Here is a 26196-nt window from a genome sequence, read left to right on the forward strand (position 1 = left end):
TGCACTTCTAGACACCTGAACAATGATACCCACATTTTTGCTTAAAGCAGTAAAATCAGACACATTATATGGCAGAAGGGTGTGCATGTTCCACATACACCCAGCTGCCTTAGTTTCAGCAAACTACTATAAGATCGGGACCAAGGCCATTGGCTTGCCTCTGACTGATTAATGAATATGCACTTAACAATCAGCCACAAACCTGCTCTCTTCCACAGCAAAATGAATATGCTATTCCAACTTCTGCAATGTGAAGCAACACAGACCAATCAGACATTCAACTGTAGATTCAAATAAGAGCTTTAATCAATGCACAGACAGTAGAGAATATGGTATTCTCAATTCCCCTCAAAAGATAAAAAAATACGTAAGTATTTTACAAATTTATAAAATGTAAAGTTTTCTTTTACAAATAATATACAAATGTTTTTTACTATCAAATGTATAAGACATTTTTATGTTACAACGGTTGCCTTCTCTTAGAATTATGTATTCCCTGAACTGTTCTCCTTAAAAAAACAGGACAGTATAATAAATCCATAAGTGTAATGAATATATTGCTCATGACAGTGGTAAATGCTGAACAAAATAATTCAAAAGATCGTTTTATCCATCAGATTGCTAAAGTTCTCATGTGAACTATATTAACATGAAGGAATGTTCTGAGTGTTAAATTTCAAAGTGAGATTGAACAATACCATCAGTCAAATAAGTCTCCATGCTCTGAAAAAGATGATAAGAGAGAAAACAATCCTTACAGACAAAAAAACCCCAAATTAAGGTATTGGTAATTGAAATTCATCCAGAAAAGGATACTCCTCAGAATACTCAGATAGGTAATCTATAAAAGTCCTAAAGAAGAAAAACCTTTCACAAGGGCATGTAATGACAGGATAAGAGGGAATGGTTTCAAACAGAGATTATGTTTAGCATAGGTATCAGGAAGAAATTCTTTACTATGAGGGTGGTGAGGCACTGGAACAAGTTACCCAGAGCAGTTGTAGATGGCTCACCCCTTGAACTGTTCAAGGCCAGGTTGGATAAAGCATTGAGGAACCTGAGCAGCTCTGAGTAAAAAAAAACTGTCTGAAAGCTGTACCTGCCCATGGCAGGTTGGAACTAGGTGATCTTTAATGTTCCTTCCAACCCAAGCCATTTTATGATCATATGATTTTATGTTAAGCCTTTTGTATTATCTGATACCCTAGCAGTGCCTAACGGTATCACTGTCGCTATCTCTATTTGCCTCACTCCATCACTTGCTGAAGTAGGTTTGTCTGAGTCATGTAACAAATTGTTCTTCTCCAGAAGCCAAAAGGCTTGCTGGGGAAAAACCCCACCTTGCAAGTCAGTAACTTTTGTGGAGGAATATTTGAGGAGCACCTTGATTTTGTAGACAGTTGGAACTAGTATTAAAAAGATCTCTGAGGAATAGAGTGGTACAACAGGAAAAACGCCAATAAAGTTGCTTTATGTTTTGAATCTCACTGCAGGACATTCTTCCTCAGGTGGGTCAACCTGCTTGAATGCCTAGAGTCCTGCAAGGAAGGAGATAGATACCCAGAATGCACAGGAGAAACCAAGACCCTTTTCTTCCAGCCAGACATACAGTAGCAACTGACCTGGTTCATTTTGTGACACTGACTCAAACAGGGACTCGGTTCTCCTTGGCCCACTTTTTCATGACGCGAACAATGTACTCTACTTGAGAATTACCAGTGCTCTTCAGAAGGTGCAGAACTTCCCGCAAAGTCTCTCTACAAGGGTGAAAAGCAAAGATTTAAGTGAGGGTTAGACCCAACTGATACAATAAATTGCTCATATCAAACTATTTCACAAAACATAGAGAAGTCTATTCATCTGCAGCGCTGGAATAGGTTAAAATGCACAATAGATGCGATCCCAGAGACAAAAAAAGCTATCAACAAAAAAGTCTTGCATACAATTGCAAAGAAATTATAAGTTAAAAAATAAAATCATCAAAATGTAATTAGTTTAGTGTCTGCATATGTGTGTATTTGTATACATGCCCTCACTCTTGCAAAATTGTTCTCCAGAACAAACCAAACTTAAAAAAAAAAAATCTTTAATGTTATTTGCTAGTCTTTAGTATGGCAACATCTAGCTTAATGCTGCCAAAGCACTTTACACATAACACAATACACATAAACACAAATAACATGGAAATCAACATTCCTAATAGGATAAACCTATTACTATTATACCTATATAAATCCTGCTGCAGCTTGCCAGTTAGTTTACAATAAGAATTGCATACTTTGAAAAACAGGCAAGTTATGTGTATTTTACTGCATCTGCTGCAGTGATTGTTAAAAGGACACTTGAAAGGTATAGTAGTTAATGAGATTATTCCAGCAGAGAAGTGAAAAGAAGGAAGGTGTAGAAGCCAAGATACACACCTACCAGTCATATAGGAAACAGCAACTTTGGCCAAAGACAATGGACATCTGGCATCACAGCAGAATATTCACAAGGGAGCAGTTCTTAAATACAGCTTCACTACTCTCTCTCATTCCCCCATCCAGTGAAATGGGCCAAAAACAAAATTATCAGTAACACAGATGATTTCCTTTAACCTTTCATCAAGTAAGTATATTTGTGTGACACAGTCAGTGTCTTCAGAAGGTAAATTTTAATGAAAGCACAGTCTCATCTACTCTTTTTTTAGAGAAATCATGTCCCTCCTATAGTGCTGAGTAAATGTTTCCTTAGTTCTGTTCTATGCATTTTAAAATGTCATGTGATAGTTTTCCATTCTTATACCATCAAGATGAAATGATGTTGTTTTCCCCCAGTTCATGAACATACTACTACACTTATAACCTACCTTTTCCGAGTGATGATGACTAAAGTGTTTTGGTATTTTATAGTCCACAGCACTTGCTCATAAATTATTCTCTACCATATATTCTATAACTGTTGGTGTGGAAGATAGACTTCCAGCTGAAGACTGCATATGGAGCCTCTGGATGGAATGTCTATTCTCCGAAAGCTCAATAAAAGATTGGAAGGTGATATGTAGTCCTAAAGCTGAGATTATAATTCTGGTTTACAGCTAGCTGAAAACAGGAAAAGAGCAATATAAATTCAGATACAACACAGAATACTCACTTTGCTTCTCGTCCAGCTAAGATCATTTGAAATATACCCACACAAGCACCTCTCTTGCCTTCCCAGTATTCAGGATTATTATCCAGTCTCTCCAGAATATCAAAGGCTTTGGCTGAATAGTAAAACTGACGCATCTGCACAGAAAGTGAAACATTATTCCTGACCACCTTTCAGAAGGGGATTAAAAACACAGAAGCCAGTTTTCTGAAATCAGCAGTAAGCTGTAGAAGCAAAGTGCATTTTCCAGTTTTTCTGCAGGCAGCAAGTGACACAGAACAGGGACACTGCAGTTAAAGAAATGGGAAAGAGGTGGTATTACAACATCTTTTTTTGAGGTGCCCTTATCTAGTGTTGTACCAACTATACCAAAACCCTTGACAGAATATCTACCTCCAACTAGTCCAGACATTTGAAAATGAAACCATATTTCCTCATGTGGACATGGCCACATATTTGTTTATCTTCTGTGTTTAAATTAATCTTTTTTCTTCACTGTTATAATACAGTACAAAAGAAGATTCCGTGACTCTATAATCCCTAATTTTCCTTAGCATAGGAAAATCCCTATGTGTACCCTATCTTTTTTCTGCCTTAGGTTCTCTACTTGTAATTGGGAACCTGGAGCAAGTTGCTTGGCAACAGTCTATGTAAAAGGAGTGACCAGATTAACTGTGGCTTTTGAATTCAGCATAGCATATCTCATGTGGGCTGTATGAGTGCTCTCCACTTGAGCAAGCCTGAAGGGCAATGTTGTTTGTGACTAGCATTTTCCCATGAGAGATCACAGAAGACAGACTGAGCACAACCTCCTGTCCTTTGGTAGATGGAAGCCTACAGAGGAAAAAGTGCAGGCTGTGGGAGCTACATTTGGAAACCTTAGTCAGAGAAACACTGGTACTACAGGATGAGTAATAATTCTCCTTTCTTCACATAAATGTTGATTTTAACCACTGGTGACTGGCAAACACTTCAATGTATGGGAAGTTAAGATAGTGAGTATGAACACTATCAGATGCGTCAAAAGAAAAATAAAAATTAGAGTACTGATCTATCCAAATTAGTATCTGATCTAGTTCCACTAAGCAGGTACAGGTTTAATGTTCTCCTTCTATCTAACATAAATCTAGGAAATGCTTCACCCCAAGTCATGTGCTGTTCCCCATATGGACAAGATGGACATAAAAAGCATCAAGAAATTAGCATGAAATACTGTGTGCCAACTTCCTCACTGACCAATTTCTATCAGCACAGCAATGAGGCATCCAGCTACACCACCTCTCAGGACACTGCTGACCTTGTTCCATTCATGTTCATTCTGTTTTCCATTGAGCAAAGCCTAATGCAACTGCCTTCTTAAGTCACATCTCTGGTGCTGTCTGTGGATCTCCAATATAATGTAATGTTTCAGAAACAACTGAAAAATGCCACATAAAATCAAACAACATGGACCTTGCTATTTAGTTCAAGAGGTACAATGGCTGCTAGTGTAGAAAGACAAATTATATTACTAAAGTAACAATTTTGGAGCAGTCATTTAGGGCCATATGTAGACATATAATTAGGCTGAAAAATTTAGCTCTATATATGCAGCTTTTAAGAGCTCTAGAGAAATCCAAAATATGGAGATACTTCTCTTCAGGACAAGAAGGTTTTGAAAAGAATTTAGACAAAGCAATCAACTGATTTAAGTGAGACTTTAAATGATCTAGAGAGAGATTTTACATGAGGTCTGATTTTCAACCTGCTTTTGAATTGCAGTTATGGGAAACAACAGAGACATAGTCACTTGCTTGAGCAACTAGACTTTTAGGGTGAGATGGTAACTGAGTAGTTGAAAGAAATACAAGGGATAATTCTTTCAGTTTTAGAATATTGCTTTTGAGATCCCAAAGAGTATCTCCCATTACAAACTGTAAGGAAAACACAATATTGTCCTGAAAAAAAAAAAAAAGCAGCATGAAGCATGAGGCATTTTGCTGAATCTATGCTAGACTTTTTTCCTTCAAAGTTTTTTGTCTTTTCTCCCCATAATGAATCCCTAGTAGGAGAAGCAAGTGTTATCATTATTGATAGCTCAAACATGCAGTAATTTACCAAGAGTTTAATCAATGGGTTCTCTACCAAGAAGGCCTGTAGGTTAAAATACTGACTAATCCTTGCCAACTCATTCACATTATTAGACATCCTGCCATTACAACAGAAAATTCACTAGTGATGACAATGATAAAAACTATCAAAAAATGACTGTTGCTACAATCACTGAATTAACATGTTATACACCAAGCTCTAAAGAGAAAACTCACTTTGTAACAATCATTTGCAATGAGCTGCAATAGGTTAAAGGAGTCCCCTGATGTTTCCATCTTCAGATAGAGTTTCCAGGCTAGCTGTGGTTTCTTATTCATAATATCTGCAATAACAAGAAAAAGCTGGAATTGTGAAAAGAATATGCTATGCACAATATTCAGTGGCAGGTGGAACAGATATTCCTGTATTTCTTTGTTTAATGTAAATGTCTCAGCCATGAGCATGAGGCTGGGAAGGGGAACTCGTCCTTATCTTCTGATTTACTAGTGATAACAGCCAATTCAGCAGAGCATAGCAGCGTCAAAAGGAATAATTATAGTGTTTACATCTTAATTTATATTTCACAGATACGCAACAAGAAAACTCTCATGATTTCAGATGTGATTAAGGAGTAGAATGGAAAGCATCAGAGAAGTTTTTTATGCAGGACAAATGGCAATCCATTTATATGGTAAGATTTAGAATTATGTGTCCTTACACACAAAAAAATGTTAATTGGCACCAAAATGAGGTCTTTAACACTTGGTGCTCATGTCAGTCTAAACCTTCAATTCCCATGATTCATAACAAATCAAAAGGAGAAGGCAGAGGTTGAAGCCCCTCCAAGCATAACAAAACTTGTCATTACTAAAAAAAATATTTCTAAATTCCTGAGATCCCACGCTGGTTTTAAATTTGTGTATATGACTAGAATTTTTCATTGGTCTTTAACTTTAAACATCACAGTTAGAAATAAAGGAATCTGAATCTTCTATCTCGATGAGTAGAAATTCTACTAGAGTGTTTAAACACAAAGGTTCTATTTCTTGGTGATAAGAAGCCATTCTCTTGAATCTATGGTTGGTATTCATAATTCCAGGTTCATTCAAGCACTGGGAGAAAAGAAAATAAAAGTAAGTTTTCCTTTATTTTTCAAGCCTTAACAGCTGCTCTGAGAGTACCTGGCTATTCACATAAGGATCACTGTTGTGTTTTTTCAAAAGAGGGACTGTTTAGCTTGTTCTGTGTCCACTGTGTCTATACTTATATTGCAGGTAGAATGGGTGGTAATCAACAATAAACATATAACACCAAATCACAGAATTTATAGATTCTTCTCATTTAGGAGGCAGCAAGACATCAAATTGGATTTATCTCTCATCAGCTCCAAATACCATATACAGTGGTAAACAGCCAGTTCTCAATTTCCAACACCAATCTACCTAAAGCAATGCAGTTCTGTGCTAATCCAATGGTTTTTGACCTTCCCTTCAAGAAGAATTTGGTATAAATAGTACTATCATACTAAACAAATATTACATTCTGTCATGCAAAAGGATGCACCTCTTGTACTTTGCCCCTTGGAAATATTTCAGCATTGAATTGTTTACTACTCAATCCCTAATTATACTCTGACATTAATGTATTATAATGTGATCTGTTAGTAATTTACATACTTGACACAAAAAGATAACTATATTCATCATTCTCATAAAAAATTAAAATAAAACATTCATATATAAAGCACTCAAACACAATCTGGTACTGCAGCTAAATTAAAAAGGAAATAAACTGGCACATCCTAAAACAGAGTCATAGATAGGCATCCCTATGTGTGATGTGTCTGTCTGGAAAGATCATTTTAGGAGATGTTTACTACATCTGCAATATGGCATAACATCCCAAAACATACATATTTACATTCCACGTATAACTGCTAAAAGTGGTTTGATAAGAAAATATTTTTCTATTGAGGCACTGGAAGGAAAACAAATTAGGTCAGGGAGTCTCAGACTTGAATCCTCAGAAAAGCCCACTTCTACATTATTTTGTATGTGGCACAGCAGTTGTCTCTGAGGTGTACTCTGCAGTGTTTTAAAAACTGGTAAATAAGATTTGTTATAGAATATTAAACACAGCAAACATTTCCTAGATTCAATGAAATTCAAGGAAAGAACTCTTCTAAGAGTTTTTGGAAGAAAAACACATGCTGGAGATTATAAGGATATCCCTCAGGCACAGGAGTTTGGACAACATGTAGAGTAACATGGTAGGAAGAAAAATACCCTGTATGCTTGCCTGATTCTTCTCTTCCCTAGACATCTGACAGTGGCTAACCTTGAAGGCAGACAGACTCTTGAGCCTGACCCAGTATGAATGCTTCTATTTTGTGTTTTACTCTGAACATTTCAGAGTTGCAACTCAGTCTTTTAAGACAGAAAGTCTTCACTCATGCAATTGAGTAGACAATTGAGAAGAAAAAGGGTCACTGGTCAGGACAAAGCTGCATTGACAGTACTATAACAGCATTGCACTGAAGCAGTAATTGCTTATAAAAGCCAGAGGTATGAAAGGTGCAATAACCACCCACACTATAACTAGTGCAATCAGCTTTTCACTTTCATAGTCCTGAGTCCTCCTACAACATTAAATTCAATTAGGAGAGTGGATTGCCAGGACTGACGCAATAGAGGAGGATCTGTATTCTGCAATGCTGAAAGTAAAGTGACTCACAGCAGCGAGCCAGCCAGCTAAGGTAAACAAAATCACTTTTTATCTTCTCACTCTGGATCAAAAGGAACACCTGCAGGAAGAAGGAAAAGGAAAGATTATACACGCATGTACTTTTAAACAAACAGAAGGCAAACCTTCCTCATTTCAACACACAGATAAGATTTAAGTCACACAAACAACTGGTCATGAGAAGAGTTTGGGTATGCAATTGCAGTGCAGGGGGCATCCCTCTGTGTGGAGTAGGTGGAGGATTCACACAGTGCCGTTTGTCAGGGGACTTGTGCAGCTTCAGAACACCAAGCTGTGCAGAGGGTGCGGCCTGCCCTGAACAAGCGCCAGTGGGCGGCCATGCAACACAAACAGCACAAAAGAACACTGGGCCTGTGGGAAAAGCTATTTGGAATGTGTTTGTTTAGAAAGCAATGCAAGCAATTGTATTAGCATCTTCTTGAAATACTACAAGTTTCATATGTAGATGAGACTTTCCTTCCATACATGTCAGATCACTCCAGGTCTGCAATAAGCCATTTCTAACCATTTCAGTTTCAGTAAGATTCTCAGGCAAAGCATTCATCTTTTGTACCTTACTGAACAAATACAGGTTTGTTACATTCTGGATAAAAAGGGATGTGTGGGGGAAGTTATACATTTTAAAATGTACTCTGGCTTTGTTCAAAGGAAAAAAACCCTATTTATGCCTCTCTCAAGTATATTTGTAACTATACTGGATGCTACTGACAAAAATCAAAATACCTTTATAGGAATAGATGCATGTACTGGAACAGTGGGTTATACAAATTACTGACATTTGTATTGCTTAAACATTCCTGATCCCCTAATTTAGAGGGGGAGGAGAAGGAGTAATAGGGAAGAAATGAAAAGAAAGCAGCATTATCACTGTAAGTGCTATATGTAGATGATTTACAAGTTTATGAGACACTGAGGAAAGCTGAGCTTTATATGGAACTGTCGTCACGACCCAAGATCAGACATGAGACCAGATGAATCAATGTAATTATATAATTCTGGTATTTAAATGCATCACCTATATAACACAAGTTTCTATAGAACAGGTTCTAAAAAACATAAGAGGAAAAATGTAGATTAACAGGAGTTTACAACTTTGTGTTTCTTTGTTGCCTCGTTGCTGCTAAAACTTACTTAGAGCATTATCATTTTTATGGAGTTAGAGGAATGAGCATAGCCTGCTAGCATAGTTTTGAAAGATTTTCATGATGCTAAGTGAATTGAAAGCTTGTTGAATTCAAATAGATATTCATCTTCCTTACAGTCTTGGATGCTTTTCTTAAAGAGAGATGCAATTTTGGGTCACAGAAATGAAGGGGTGAGGGTGCTGGATGGGAAGGTAGGTATGGAGGGGAGACACAAGTTGTAAAGCCAGGGGGGCTCTATTATTGACAAAGCTGGATAGTCAAAAAGTTAGAAAGACTGGAAAAACAAAACAAAACATAAACCCCAAACCAACTAAACCTATAGGATTCACTTTAGACTATGTGCTAAGGGATTTTTTTTGTGGCTTGTCTTCTTTTCTGGTCTTGTGGAAAATGTTGCTTCCACCTTCATAATAGTATTTACTTTTGCATATTTTAGTTGTAATTAAGTTTCTGCTGCACACAGACATAAAAAAGTACTGGGTGTAGAAGTTAATCTCTTCCAGCTGCATATGAATGCTGCTGAATAAGATACTGAGCACTTCCTCTTTTCCTCCCACATATCCCAGAGGAAGATTTAAAAAAAAAAAAAAAAAACAACACAAATTTCTAGTGACACCTAGAAGCTCTTAACTATTCAGTGTCTTTTACTTAGCATGCCCTACTCAGTCTGAATAGAAAGAGTGCCTGGGATCCCAGACAAAGCGTAGAAAATCTGATTAAGAGGCCATTCTTTGATCAATTAGAGGTAGCTGCAAGCACTCGTGTGATGCACCACAAGCAGCATGACTCCCTGTATACCTCACATTACAAGATTAGCAAGATAATCTTTTCTGAATAGTGCTCACTGAGTTTCAGTTCCCCTGAGAAGGGGAAAAAGATGTTCCACAGAACCTGCTTATTTTCAACCAGCATGAAGATCTGGGTGAAGAAAAGGAAGGAAAGAGGGGAATATGGGGGAAATGTTTCCATTGCTTTTTTTTCAAAGAAAATAAATACATACCTCTTCAGCTTCACTAAAATTGCCCATTGCAGCTTTGGCTTGGGCATAGTTGAAGTTAAAAGTGTCATTGTTGTAGAAGTAACTCTGAAAAACATGGACAAACCCCAAATAAATACAACAAAAACCACCTCCTCTCATGATAAAACAACATTAAAAATACACCCCCCCCCAGCCTCAGTAAGACCATATAAGGAAGACAATGGGAAGGAAAAGAAAATCCCACATTAGGAACATACGGTATTTTTAAACAGTGGGCAGAGAAATTATGGACTAGCTTTTCCATCCTACAGTCATGACTACAAAATCTGCTGACACATTCCACAATATTAACTATGAGAGATCTGGAAAATGTTCCAAGCTTAAAATTGCAGTGGCAGCTTTTGTGGGTATAATTTTCACCTGGGGCATGTGAAGACATGCTGCACTGCCATGGCCTCTTTCATTTCCCAAGCACTTATTCACCACTAGGGTAGGTAAACAGGCAGGTGACTCCCTTAAGTCTTAAAGGCAATTTAAGACAAACAAAACAGTTTGTTCTTCCAAGACTTGTCAAGGTTTATCAAGAGATCCTGTGCATCTGGTTATGTGATGGATGCTAATCTGACAAAATGGATCTCATGTTGGAGGTGAAGCCACAGTACTGGGCTGTACCAGGCAGCACACCAGGTATTAGCACTTCTTTAAGCAAGCCTTACTTAAAGATACCCTTCTCTCTAGTTCAAGTGCAACACAGAGTTTTTCCCTCCCATAACACTAGATATGAAACATTTGGTTTAGTGCACATCATATTCAACTAGCTGTATCTTCTCTGAAAAGCTTCATGGGTCAAAGCAGGAAATGTAACTCAAGGTACAGGTTAGGCTGGTATTTGGGGTTGGCCTGGTCGCAGTCAGTCTGAAGTATAACTCAGATGACCAAAAGTCAGCCATGTTCTACATTCAGCACTGTCCCACACTGCTGGACCAGTAGAGCTGGTAGAGGTAAGATAGAACACAATACCAGATGCAAGCATGAATGGGATTGAGAATCCCTGCCCAGCAGCAGTGCAGTGCTTATGAGAGAGCATGGAGAAATAGGTGGTTTATCCAATATGGTTACTGCATGGAAGCATCTCTGTGTGCATAACAGCAAGGTGTAGAGAAAAGAAATGTTTTTCCTTCTACAATATTTATAAAGGAAATGGAACTTCTGTAGGAAGATCCAAATTTTGGTTTTTTCCCCTCTTCAGAGTGAGAAGGAAGTAAAAAGCATAGTTGGAACTGTAGAAAAGGTAAATGAAGCAAGGCACAAATCCCTTTCCGAGTAGTATCTTGTTTCGTGATGTAGGGATACAGAGGAATATCTTCCTTTCACTGTCACAGGCAGTCTACAAAGGGTACTGATTTAGTTCACCCACACACATCAAGCTAGTGCCTTGAAAGGAAAGGTGAGGGATTGCCACTATTTGCCAGATGTCCAGGTTTCACCCAAACAGTCTACAGTAGTATGCACAAGCCAGCAAACACAGCAAGCTGTGTGATGGCATGACGATGAACCAATTGGGGTGAACCTTAAGCTCAGTTTGTGAAAATATTTCAGTGCCATTATGGTGAACTAACTATGAGTTTCACCATATGAGGATTACAACACTTTACTGCATTCTTTCCCAACAGTAGTTTCATGTGAATCAGCACAAGTCCCAGGTTAAGCAAAGCTGGTGAGCCAGATGCTACTTTTACTGCATGAATGCTTTCCTCTGTTCAAGTAGACCCCACTGTATTTTTTAATTAAAATGGAGAAGAACCTTTGTCAACAACCAAACTCAAAAAACGTGTCATTCTGTCCTGGCCATACAAGTGTTAGAGACCAGACCTACTGCAAAACCAGAAGAAATTAACAAGTGCTGCTGGTAATACATTCACAGCAGCTAATTTTTAAAATTTTTTTAAATTTTTAACCATATTGTATGTACTGGACTTTACTCTTTTATGGTCTTTTTAGAGATTTTCAATGTTTTCATAAAACCCACTGTCCTCTGAGTGACATCCACTTCAATAACATACTCAGATACCCAGCTTAAAAATGAAGAATTCCCATTGTGGCCACAACTCAGCAGAGCCTGAATCAGGTTGTTTTTTATTCAGTTAATCCCTGACAGTGTTATAATGTCACCCTTGGGGCAGCTGACAATACATTTATGTCCTCTGAGGCCTTCTTATGCCTAAAGCAGTGTTAATTGATCATGGATGAAAGTGGTATTTCTTGACAGAATACCAAGCAAATAATCTTCAGAGACGGCAGCTCTATTTTAAGAGCTGCAGAGATTCAACTGAAGTTTATTCCTGTGAATGAAACACAAAAGTAAATCCATGTACACCTTGCCTATAACATGGTACAGAAATAATAATTTTTGTATTCCTGTGACCTATAAAGAAGAGAAATTACTTAAGTAAATGTAAGCATGTCTAGTCTTGGCTGCAAAATTATGAAAATGATCAATTACTTCAAAAGGAACAAGAAGGAAAAGTTGTAGTAGGCAGTAAATTTTTGTCCCATATACCTTGGAGGTGGTTTGTAATCACATTTAACTTTGACCTTTTCGGTTTAGAACTAGTTGTTTAAGAACCTTTTCAAGGAAATGGAAAGAGCTGAACTTATCTGTGGAGTAGTTAATTGCATTATAAATGTAGGAAATACACAGAATTAATTCTCTGGAAATTACCATCTATACCCATTGGCAATAAACTGAGACCAGATGACTGGTTCTAACTAGAAATCGAACTTTTAGATGGCTCAAGTAAGGCAAAGCAATTCTTACTGTTAATTTCCTTTTCTTCAATTACACACATACTCCAGTTTGGAGTGGTGGTGGTGGTGTATCTCTTCATTCCACTACAATGGAGCTATTCCAGTAGCTAAAGCCACTGGGATTTCTTCAAAAGTCTCCTTTGGAAGTTTAAAAATACTACACCATTTTCCCCTCACCAGCTGCTTTTGGGCTCCATTACAACCACATGATTTTCTTTAGATCTCATACTCTTTATAACATTGTAGTTATGCTCATCTTGTGTATCTCCCAATTATTTTAATAATTTCTTTTAAGATTCTCATTCCTCTTCCTACTGTAGTATATGGTAGAGATAATTCATGCTATTAATGTATAAAATATTGTACAATCCAAACTATATCTTTTGACCATCCTGGCCGGTAGCAGTTGTCTTATTACGTCTAGTTCCTGGACGCATGTTAAGATAAACATCAACGCTTTAACGTAGGAATAGAAGCTTCCAGGGTGATAATCGTCAGCTTCCCGGGGTTGCCGGGCCCATCTGAGAATGATTATCGCCCTGTCAATTGCATCTGTCGAGATAACCAACGGCACCACCCTGATACATGTGAATACATGGCTTCTCTGGGGTTGACTGACAACATCGAGACACCTGGACTGGACCTTTGTCTACCTCTGCACATGTAAATCAAGGATGATGCATGTGAAGAGAAACAAAGAACATTCGATCATCTCTGCCTCGGGCAGAATAAACTGTATAAAAACTCACTGCGCGAGGCAGCATTGGTGAACTGGGGAGACTCTGACACTGGTAGGTCAGATCCGTGTTCACCCGGCGCAGATCCCGGACTCGACGCTGACTCTTTGGCTGTGGTGGTTTCAAAGACCGAACTTCGGTCTCGCAGACAAATTAATAAATCTTTGCTAAATTTTGTTGTAAGTTTGGCTCGTGATTTGATAATCTATAACACTACCAAACAGAGAGTTGTTTCAACTCTACTTCCAAACCACTGGAACAAGACTGCAATCATTTAATCCATAATTACACTCCAGCCTCCCTCTTTCCTCACGTCTGACTTTAAGTGTGTATCTGTACGTTATACCCATTCTATGGGTATTCTGCATGTTGACTTCAAGCTTCTCTTATTTTGAAAAATGCAACATTGCCTGCAAGGTACTCAGATAACGTTCACAAAAATAACATTCCTAACTTACTGCTTTGTTAATACTGCCCTATTTTAGCCCTTCAGTGACTGCTTTCTCTGTAAAATGTGTTATTTCTTTCAGAGCCCTTCATGTCTTATCTTACACACTCTTGTTCACTAAAATGTTGTCCCCAATTATTAACCAGTGACAATAATCTCCATCACTTACTTGATAAGTCTTAAGAAAACATTTGGGATTTTTTCCTCCATGCTGCCCATCCCATAAATATACACTTTTTTTTCATTGTTTACCTTTAATTATATTTCTTACCTTCTGTGATGCCCCCAGAAAGCCTGATAATGATTAGATTACAAGTGTGATGAGTCCATCATGCTCACCATGCTGCATGGTACATTCCAAATTGCTTCTTTACATTTTAATCCATTTACTGTACTGACCACTTATGTCCTGCCATCACTCCTGTGTTTTATTTTTACTGATTTGTTTCTGTATCTTTTTATGTTTCCATTGTGTCTCACATAGTACAGTTTAAAAGTAGTGATTTCATACATTACAATACTACCAATACAAAATAATGATACTAACCTTGATTGAGTTGAGGTAAATTAGGACATTAGGAAATTGTCTAAGAAGAAAGAAGCAGGAGGACATGCACTGTCTCCCTGGAATGGTATCTAAAATTCAAAACAAAAATGCAAATTTGTGGAATTTAAAAACACATGGTAATGGAAATCACTGCCAAGATTGCTGGCACCTCTGAAAGCAGCTAGTTTCTAAAAATAGTGTAGCTTGCCTTTTCAGGCAAAGGACCATACTGGAGGTTAGGAAAAACCATTTGTTCATCTTGTCAACTCTCTCTACAGTATCCAATAACTTTTGCAAGACTTTGTTCAACAGCAAACTCTACAGAGACAAATAACAATTTTACCACAGTCCTTTCCTGTGACACAATTTATATAGTATAATTTTACCATGAATTATTCTTATTTGTAGGAAATTACTCTTTATACAAAGCCTGGGTTTGCTATTCTGACACCATTAGCCTTCTTTCTTTAAAATTATGCTTTTCAGTTATCCTGGACAAAGAAACTCTACATATTTTAATTTTAGTTTGAGTTAGAGAGTAAACTTGCTATACTGAAAATATTGTAATAAAAAAGAATTAATACAGGAACAAGTAAAATACTAAGTGATATCAGACAGTATGGAAATAAATGTCCATGCATGTGGATTACCCCATTGCTCACAAGATGTAAAGCCATAAATAAGTGAGACATACCAGTTGGAATGAACATCACTCAACTTTGAAGCTGTCTATGTCATCATAAACTCTGCTGCAACCATTTTATGCTGTCACCTACTCTGACATTGCAAACTGTGTCACTGAAAACTATCTCAAAGCTTTTTTAGAGATTCTGAAGTGAGCTTACTGGGACCAATTTTTGTAAGACCCAGCTAGCAGACATGGATGAACCCAGGTAGCAGCTGGGAAGGCTTAAATGGAAGTGATACCAAATCAGTACTATTCCACTACATCAAGCGATTGTTGGAGAGGATGCTGCTCTGTGCAGTTTGGAAAGGTGACAAAAGATAAGATCTAAGGCTACCAATATCCCTGAGGTAATCTGCTTCTGACTGTTGGTTATCATCGATCCATTCACATAAAAAAATTAAAATAACTTCTCCGTATAAAGAAATTTCATGTAACAAAAGACCAATATTTTGACTCCATACCGCCATACAAAATTGAGCATTCAACTGGAAAACAGATTATTCTCTCTTAAATATGGTAGGTAGTAATTATTCCTGGAAAGCCCTATATAAGATGTCAAAATACATTTCAAAGAAAAGCAAATATTCTCATTTTTTACTTTTTAGCACTAGGATATACTGAGCTTGGATGTCCTGCCATTTCCATATGGAGACAATCACTCCTTATCTGTGTCTGAACCATATCATTCAGTTCTCCAACCTCGGAAGATTATTTGGTTATTTATGAAGTGTTCACTTGGGAGCAGAAACTGGCCTGTATATTTATTTGTCCTTTTTTACATGCAGGTATAGTTTTCATGACAAATATGTGCCTTTACCGGACAATAACAGAAACAGTTTTATAAAAAAGAGCTAAGAAGCATTGATTAACAAGACTAGAGATAAGTCAAAAATGCCTCTTTTTTCTGAAATTTGATTTCTGAAGTTCATAAAATCACAATTTATTTTGAACAAAATTTAAGAAATGCAAAACATGCAAAGAAGACTTAAAACTGAGGATGCATTTTTAGTAAAAATCAATCACAGTAACAAAATATTAGAAACACAATATTTCCATAAATGATTCAAGTGTTTCTAAATTTTAGTATTTATTCTTACGTCCACATTTTGGCAGAAAGTTTTATTATCCCAGCACACCATCCTCTATATACTTTACTGAAAGATTCTGTTTAAAAAACCAAACAAGTAAAACATCTGTATATGTCATACAACTCAGCAATGAACACTACCTAGTGACAGAAAAACTATTTTCTAATTCACCCCATGTGGCTCATGCAGAAAGAGGAAAAATTTGCCACTTGAAAAAATTACTCAGGGTGACCTAAGAGAACCTTAAAGAAAAAAACTGCATGAAGTTAAGAAGAAATGTTTCATTCCTCTCACCCAACATCAAATATGCCTGAATTGGTCTTAAAAGAAGACCACTGAAAACAAATGGGGTGCTCTTTTTCATTATACTTGCACTGGTTTTGGGTAGTTTGTAAGACTTATGCTAAACACCAGAAACACTGCATTTATTGGGAATATTAATTTGTTTTCACTGATGTTCCTCCTGCCCCATTTCCTCCTTAAAATAAATCTGATCTGTTCAATGTCCCACCCAGTCGATACCCTAGTAGAAAAGAATGAGAACTAGCTATAAAAATCTACTTATATCCTCCTTCATAATGTCATTTTATGTCATTAGAATTATGAATTTTTATCAAGCTGCTGTTCGGGTGTTGTATCTGCTGCTGGAGAATAAATATTGACTCCTACACTCTAAGTGCTGCTTGGATGCTTTTTACTTTTTGTTTGTCTGTCCTCTGTTGAAGTTCACAACATCCAACATGAGATAAAACTTGTACATTTAATGGAAAGGACTTGCACATTAACTCAGTTTACTCCATGTTCTTTGAACTTCCAAGGCAGAGATCTAATTAAAAAAAGCAAAGGGCTTAATTGATGACTACAAATGACTTTACAAATAAATGACACTGTGTTTTTCCTAAACTCCTGTTGTTGCTTTTATTAATGCAGTCAATGGGATTTCTACAGTTAACAAATGCAAGCCACAAAAAATATTCCACATCTTAATTTTAATCCATTATTTCTTGATAACACACATTAAAAGAATAAGCCTTGTAAACTGTTGCTGTTTAACCCCAGCTAGCAACACTAAGTACCACTCAGCTGCTTGTTCACTGCATTCTCCCCTCCACTAAAAAAACAGTAAAGCTTGTAGGTTAAGACAAAAATGGTTTGATAATTGAAATAAAATATTATTATTATTAATAATAATAGTAATAATAGTAATGAAAAGGGGACAGAGAGAGAGAGAGAGAGGAATAAAACTCGGGAGAAATAAATGACCCAGAATACAATTGCTCACCACCAACCCAGGCCCTCCCCAGAACACAGTAAGCCCACCCCTCCCAGCCAACTCCCCCTGGTTCCTGTACTGGGCACGGTATTCCACAATATGAAATAACCCTTCAGCTCATTCAGATCAGATGTCCTGGCCATGCTCCGTTCCACGTTCTCATGCAGCTCCTCACTGGCAGAGCATGGGAAACTGGAAAGTCCTTGACTTTGCAACAACTAAAACATCACTGTGTTATTAACATTATTCTCATACTACATTCAAAATGCAGCACTGTACCATTCACTAAGAAGAAATTTAACTCTATCCCAGGCTAAACTGGAACATAGGCCCAGTTGCAAGCAGAGACACAGCAATGGATTTCCTCACTCTAGCAAAAAACTACCTGCTTCTGTATTATAAATCTGCAAAGCAGCTAAGCAACTTGATAAAGCCCTTAAAGGCCCTTGGAAGGACTAGCTGGATGGGAAGTGCTGAAGCATGATGTACATGTTTTAACAGCATGGCTGGCTACTTAGGAAAAGCCCAAGTATAAAACAAGCAAGAATTCTGTTCTCCATTCTAAATCCAGCAAATCAAATAACAAGTATTCAACACAGCGGCTAATATGCTAAGCTACGTAAAAACATAAAACCTATTATATTGTATCAAGGTGTGTCTAGTTCAGTTTGCTGGCTGAAAATATGCAGCTATAGAAAGAAGATATTCTAATTTCACATATAATACATACTGTGGTATGTAATGGCACTTCTGCTAAAGTTTATCCCAGCTTTCAACAATCTACTGAGGATTTCTTAATTACCGCTGAAAATTTTGTGTCAAACAGCCAATGGCCTTTTCATCGACAACTTTTTTTATACATTCTGGTTCTCACAAGTTTCTCTATCAAATAATTTGTGTTATCTGAAAAAGTAATTAATGCTGTTTATTTTAATTGTCTTAAGTGACAATATATATCAATGGTCTTTGATTTTTGTATTGTACAGTAAATAATTCTTCCCTATTCCTCTTTTCCTTGTCATTTATGATGTACATAATGAAACTCAGTCATCATTTTCAGCCCATGTATTCTGCTTTATTAATCTCTCCTTTTCTTCTACTTCAAGAATCCATCCCCTTTCTTTGATCATCCTTGCTGTATTTATTGTATCCTTTCTTGATCTACCATTTTTTAAAGAAATGTAAGAACCAGAACTGTAGACAGTATTCAAGGAAAGGAATCACATTGTATACAATGACAGTAATTATTTTTGTTTTCTCTTTCCTCATCAATTCTTAAGATCCTCTTCAACTTTTCTGATAATTTTGCTAAATTTAATTTGCATATTATTACCCAGTCTTGTACAGTCTTTCACATCTTTCATCATTGTAGAAGCTTTTATTTGTACTACTATGGGTAATTTTGTACCATTGGCAAACCTAGTCATGTCATTATTTGTCTCCTATAGCTCATTAATTATGAATACAAGCCCTTTCTTTAGAGAAACAAAAGGTTCTTTCAAGTGTTCAAATCAGGTGCATTTTATCCTTTTCTTCCCTATAAATTTTCTAATTTTCTGCTAGAAATGAGGAAGGTTATTATGTAGCTTCTCTTCTTAGGATTAGTACTGTGGACATTTTTTGAGGTATTTGCTAACACACAGATTTTGAATTTGATTATACTCAAATGACTGTAGTACAATTGTAATTTCATAATAAAATTTCAACTCAAGTGCTATGTAATTCAATATTGGTCCAGAGTTACCTGTTCACTTGTTCCTTCTCTAAGAAAGATAGAAACAAAAAGTTCATGCTGTTTATTATGCCATGTAATTGCATTTATTAGGTTGATATGGGCAGAACAAAAGTCTCCAACTATTATTTATCTTTCTATATAAAATCTGTAATCTGTTTTATGCGCCATTCACTGTTCCTATCCAGGCTGGCTGGTGAATAATTTGGCTTCAATATGGTGAGTTGCCTATCTAAACATATAATTGAAAACAATATTATGTTACTCACTGATAAAGAAAAGATATTTATTTTGAGAGAAGTTTTCTATAATATTTAGAACCATTTTTCCACTGGCATAATCTACTTATCTATATTTATGTATGTTGATGTACAACCTATGTTTATTTAATGTACAATCCCTATTGTACATTAAATCCCATCCCATTGACATTAAAAACATTAATATCCTACAGGTTACTTTCCTCCTATCATGTAAAAAAAATATTTTAGTTTTTAGCTTCCTCTTCTAAAATCAGGCATTCCACTTTATCCAATTTATTTAAAAGCATCTAATATTTGTATAAAAGCACTTACATACTTGGGCTTCACGTGCTTGGTTTTTTGTTATATCCTACCTAAACAGAACTGTTTGCCTCTTCTATTTCCTATGTACAGTTTGATGATTTCCATCTGTTATTCATTTGAGGTTAAACAAAACTCCTCACACTATTTTACCTTTAAAGGAATTGCCCTGAACTGTGTGGTCTTCTTTATGGCATTTCCTCCCACAAACTTTTAAGAAGATGCAAAAGCAGTTCTTATGTGGAAGTACCACAAGGGTCAGATATTCACAGTACTGATCCTTCCTTTTACCTCTGATTGGAACCAATCCTTCCCATAGGTTTGTTTTTTTCAAGTAATCCACCTTCCTAAGTGTACTACATTTCTACTGCCATTCCCCCTACCATTGCGAGGTTGAAGTCTCAGCCTCTCTATCTTTATTTTGCATATGAGTTTAAAAGTATTTCACAGTAAAATTCAGACTTTTGGCTTCCTAACAATTTCAATTTTGGGCTATATCTTCGCTAGAAATCCTTCCCTTATCTATCTATCTATCTATCTATCTATCTATCTATCTATCTATCTATCTATCTATCTTTTAGACTATCTTTTTTTAGACTATCTTTTCCCGGACTATCTCTGTATTATTTTTGTCCATTTGTGCTCTGGTCACTCATCACACCTGCATGACTGTTACAGGCATTAAGATGTTCCCCCTAACCGAGTCCTCCACTGCTATAGCTCATATTGCTTCTTCTGTTTTCTGGGATCCCAACTCTAAAGAGATAGCTTCTATACAAAAGGAAGTAATTAGGGAAATGTCCTCTATGCAAACACTTCCAGCCTTCCAATATGAAATCTCTGATGCATGACCTCAGTAGTACCAGGGCTGCAAGGGGAGCAGAACAGAATGGCTCAACAGTATTTCTGAGTATTTCTTTCATCAGAGTGATGCCACTCTGTCTCTGGAGCTCCTTCTCTTTAGTCACCATGGACACAGGAGACAGCATTCACTCTCTGAGGACCATGAGCTGCCTGCACCATAAGCATGCACAAGTTATCCACCTAAGGAAACAATACTAAGTGACAATGCCTACAAAGGAAACTGGGAAGCCCCATTAAGTCTATATTTCTATGTTACAACTACTGACTTCTTTCCATTTGGGAATTTTGGTTCTGGCAAAGAGAAGGGAAAAGAAGAACTTGGTTTGGTCTATTATTGAATAAGTAAAAATAAATATTGAAACTAAACTGATTTTGGGGCATGGTGGTGGGTGGTTTATAATGCCTTTTTTTCTCTCTTACTCAAGCAAGAAGTTAGTCCCAGAGCTTCCATTTATCCCTGTAGCCAAAGTCCTCTTTACATTTTTATGACCCTCAGTTTCAGAGCACACTCCATGCTAGGACTCTATGTACTCAACAGGCTTTCATTAGTGGTCCTAGATTTGTACCTGTGTATCTCTGTCTGTGAGGTTTCAGCTGCTCACTTCATCTGATTAATTAGGCTGGTTCCTTCTGTTTCTCTAATGGGATTATTAGGCAAAGGCAAGCTGCCACAGAGTCCCTCACAAAGACTTGCAGTTTGCAGTAAAGCCTCTTCTCCAGAGGAAGTCATACAGTAAGGTTTGGAATTGAGACTTCTAATTTAAACTTTCAAATTTGTTTTAGACCTTTTGAAAATCATCCTATAGAAACAAAAGCCTAGCAATATTCCTAACAGCCAGCAGTTAGACACAGATATGATGGTATATACTTGGATATTTTAAGATTGCTTACTTCATGGAAAAAGAACATTTCAAACATACCACATTCACTGGCTGATTCCCCCACCAACTGGAAGAACTGTTGAGCAATTTTCAGATGATCTCTCTGGAAGAAGAATAAAAAACAAATCCAAGATGACTTACAGGGTTGATGCTACAATACACAGTGAAAATACAGTCTGAGGAACACTTAGGGAGCAACTAACAAATAAACCAGGGCTGAAGCAAAAAGAGAAAAGGTAAATGTGCCATTCTATGTGGCTAGATAAAGAACAACACCATACAAAGCAAATGGGGGGTTTGGAAATAGAATAGAGAAACCAAATTCATCTTGATCTACTATCAAGACCAGCAACAGAAATCTGCATTTCACTCATTCTGGACTGATTACTGTACAGGAGGTTAAGACACTCAGAGATCCTGCAATCTAAGAAATTACTGCCTCTTTCACTCCATTCCAGTTTCTACAGATCTGTCCACAATGTATTGTTGGAGAACCTGGAGAACCTCATGGGCTTTACTCACCGAACCCATTTCTTGTCCAAGTGCTGCATTTACCACCCCTTTGAGGATGTACTCCTGGAAAAAAAAAGTTAAAGGGATCAAAGAAGACATGGTGAAGATTTCAGAAGACACATAAAAGCCTATGTGTGCATTATTCTTCATTAATTCAACTCTATCACAACTGGGTTTGGTAGGCAGCTGGTTAGTGTGGTATTGCTTAAGCACTGTTCTAATTTAGTCCCCCAAAATACATTCTATTTGCTAGGTAGTCCCTTCTACTAAATATGTTAGATGCAAAGGGGTACTGTGTTTTCTGGTAAGTCTTATGGTCAAAGACAATGCACCAGGAGGAATATAGTAACATCCTTTCATGCCCTCCTCATCATCATATCACCAAGAAGTGCGTAATTGTTATACTAAAGCACAGATCCCCTTTCAAATATGCACATTGGTTAACCATAACCACTGACATCCTTGCTGCAAAATTCATAGTGTTTCTCATCAGGGCAAATATGTTAAGAGGTTTGTGCTCTGTGGCCATGTTACTCCAGTGAAATTAGAAACAGAAGTTGAGTACCTTCTAACCTCTAGTAGGAGAAACAACTATAGTTTAATTCTTCTCTGAACAAATTTTTCTCAGTGTGTAACAGACTCTTTTGTCCTACCTAAATCTTATAATTAAGAGTTATATCTATAAATCTGTTTTAGTAGGTACTCCTGATAAACCAGGACGACCCTGTTACAGAGGTAAACACAGAAGAAGAGAGACATCTTTGAAGAGACCAAGAGACCAACGAGAGAATGTAAAGAAATATTCTGAGAGTACTACCCAGGATAGTAAGAAATTATTTTAGCACACCAACTGTCTTAGAGATGCCAAATTATTATCCTACATGCATTGTGACAAAGAAGAAATTTGAGAAGTACTCAAGTAGGTCTTATAAGTAGTTTTGCAAGTGTTAGCAGGGAATTCTTTAAAAGTGTGAGTGAGAAATGGGAAAAAAAAAAGCACAAAGATTCTCATTTCAAAAGGTGATCAAGAATTAAAAGCCAAGTATATTGGGACAATATCCTACAATAGGAACAATAGCTGCAGAAAGCCATTCAAGTAAGTTTTGCTATACTGAAAAATGCAAGAAGTGTAAAGCGACATCAAAAGACACTGCTCAGTCCTCAGCACAGAATCACCGGATCTGTGTTTTTGAGGTTTTCCTTTTCCCTCCTCCCCTCCTTCCCTCCCCCTCTCCATCTAATTCCTTACATAGACTCATGAAAGGTCCCTTTTATGCCCAGCTATGTGACCTTTGGAAAATAAACAGCAAAGAGGAATAAATCAGAGACTAAAGATGCTGGAACAGCCACAGAAGAAAATTACAGTAGCAGCCAAGGAACAACTGTAGTTTTCACTCATGGCAGCCAAAGTGATGGGATTAGAAAATACCATTTATTAAAACTGTTTAATCTCATCTAGCTCATTTTAATTGAAATGGCTTCAGGACAACCTATATGAGCTTCTGAGCTAGCAAATCTGAGGGATGAAAGCCACACCAGGCAGACAACCAGCTATAGTTGTAAGGGAGCTTTTACCTATGCAGTAATGGTCCATTTCCCAAAATCAAGGCTGCACACAACAGAGTTGTATTCTTAGCTAAACCCAGGTGGTACAGTAATAAACAGGCTAAAGTACTCATATAGGCACATATATAATACTTCATGCATGCACATTGAATTTATTGTCGATGAAGGGCTGAAAACACAAGAGTTTTAAGAGTGGAAATGGGGCAAGCTGTCCTCAGGATACCAGTTTTGTAAGTGGCAGATTTCATATTGGTTTATAATCTCTGTCTTTATGTGTCATGAAATCATTTTCCAATTACCTGTGGAGCTGTAGGTTCCAGGTCCTTAATCAGGTTATAAGCCTCCTGCACATCATCTGAAATGCCAGACATTAGAATGCATGACAACTCATAGCACACTGTATTAATTAGAACAAGTCACTCATCTTCTACAACAGTCCCCAATAGTCATAGACTAAGAAATAAACCACTTAGACAGGAGGAGAAAGGTGATGATAAATCATTGTGCATTTCTATCACAATGGTGATAGTTTTCTAGAACTCAAATAACAAACACAGAGTAATATCTTCTTTACCACTACAGTTTTCCTAGCAGAGATGGTTTGGTCCCTTTGTTCATAATGCAGTGGCTGCCTTCTCAACAGCACAAGGTCAAAATAATAAATCCATCATCTTCCTCTATTTTGTTTTCTCATATTTATTTAGCCCACAAAGAGAATAGGCTAACATGATGCTGTAGGAAAACTTAATCTTTTCCTTAGTAATATTTCAGCATCTGTCCAGCAGATCCTAATTAAAAAGGAAAAAGCACTACTAGTATTGAAGTTAAAATGTGAAGTTTAAAATCTAAAAATTACTTCATTTCCACACAAGAATTATATAAGCTGAATTGATCATAAACTTTCCCTGAAGTAAAAAATATTTTGGCACTATGGTTGGCTTTGTAAATCAACCTAGTGAAGATCCTCTGCTACTGGCAAAAATTTTGTTAATACAGCATTACACCAACTGCCCATACAAATAAGCCTTATCAAACAAAATTTTTTTTCACTAGAACATAAAATCCATGCAGCCATTTAAGGCAATATGCACTGGAGCTGCGAGGCTCTCATCCATAACCTCTGCTTTCTTACCTACTCCCTTGACTCCCTTGAACAGTTCACACAGTAAGGCAGCATTACCTTTGCTTTTCTTTTTTCCCTTTCTTTTTTAAATATATTTTTGGCTAGCTCAGACCACCACCACAAAAAAAAAAAAAAAAAAAAACAAACCAAACAAACAAAAAAAACCCCCCAAAATACCCCAAAAAAAAAAAAATACAGTAACTCCTATTTTTATTAATCCAGTGTAGACTCTCAACACAGAACTACGCTCTTCAGGCTCCAACAGAAGCGACTAGCAAATTCACGGCAGCAGATTACAGCAGGATACCAGCTGACCTCAAACCCTGCTAGAAGTCACTATGCTGAAGAGTTAAAAAACAGGATGCATTTTCGTGCTTCAGTCATTCCAGTTCAGAGCATATATCATCAGCACAACCCTACGTTTATCAGAAATCTTTTCAGTTTTGGAGAGACAGCTGTAGTCATCCGAAGTAAGAATTTCTCACTTTCCTAAGAAAGTTGCTATCCTAGCAAGACTTAAAAATGGAAACTTAGCCAAACCAGAAAAGAGGTTTTAGTCCAAATTCCCCTTGATCTTTGTCAGTACACGTGTTATTTGTATATCACAGTAAAGAGAAGAAGAACCTAACTAATGAAAATTACTGCAAGGTTAACAGGATATGAGTGAACATGACTGATTTTTAACTGATGCATGAGATGTACTTTGTTTCCATATAAATAGAACTAAATTTGACACATAAGTTATTATCAACAATATTGCTGTGCAAGATAATTGGCAATAGTACCAATATTGCCTATAAGTGACACTGGTAACAATAATACTGGACAGAAAGGTGGCTGGGTACAGCAGACATGGATTTACCAATGCCAAAATGTACTCAAGGTGTGACTGATTGAGTGAATAAGGAGATAAAGGCTGATGCTGTATACCTTGACTTTAGCAATGTCTTTGAAATGATCCCTCATACAAACTTGAAAGATGGGACTGGCTAAGTAAAACTGTAAGGGGATGGAAATATGGCTGGACTACCTAAGAACAGTGACCAGTTGTACAAAACCCAACAGGTGGCTCATCACTAACCAAAGCCCCCGCGACTGATACTGTTGAATAACTGATTTTTATTAGTGATCCAGATGATAGCATGGAGTACTCTAAACAAGTCTGCAAATGATGAAAGATTGTGAAGAATGCTCCCAGATATGGAGAAGCAGCTCAGTAGGCTGAAAAAATGGGCTGAAAGAAATCTGATGAAGTTCAGTTGAGGCAAAATTGCATCTT

General features: G+C 37.0%; 1 protein-coding gene across 1 annotated transcript in view; it reads right to left on the bottom strand.

Annotated features, from left to right (window-relative positions):
• Nucleotides 1–363: 363 nt before the first annotated feature.
• IFT56 (intraflagellar transport 56) overlaps nt 364–26196 on the bottom strand; it is a 47856-nt gene continuing 22023 nt past the window's right edge. Inside the window, exons 10-19 of the mRNA XM_058805254.1 lie at nt 24094–24149; nt 22238–22291; nt 21755–21818; nt 14627–14715; nt 10108–10191; nt 7933–8002; nt 5436–5542; nt 3133–3266; nt 1623–1757; nt 364–1538 (exon numbers count right to left, since the gene is read on the bottom strand). Coding sequence (XP_058661237.1) covers nt 1646–1757; nt 3133–3266; nt 5436–5542; nt 7933–8002; nt 10108–10191; nt 14627–14715; nt 21755–21818; nt 22238–22291; nt 24094–24149 — 770 coding nt within the window. The 3' untranslated portion in view covers nt 364–1538; nt 1623–1645. The remainder of the gene's footprint in view (nt 1539–1622; nt 1758–3132; nt 3267–5435; nt 5543–7932; nt 8003–10107; nt 10192–14626; nt 14716–21754; nt 21819–22237; nt 22292–24093; nt 24150–26196) is intronic.

The sequence above is a fragment of the Ammospiza caudacuta genome, chromosome 5 (genome assembly GCF_027887145.1).
Source record: "Ammospiza caudacuta isolate bAmmCau1 chromosome 5, bAmmCau1.pri, whole genome shotgun sequence".
Taxonomy (NCBI): Eukaryota; Metazoa; Chordata; class Aves; order Passeriformes; family Passerellidae; genus Ammospiza; species Ammospiza caudacuta.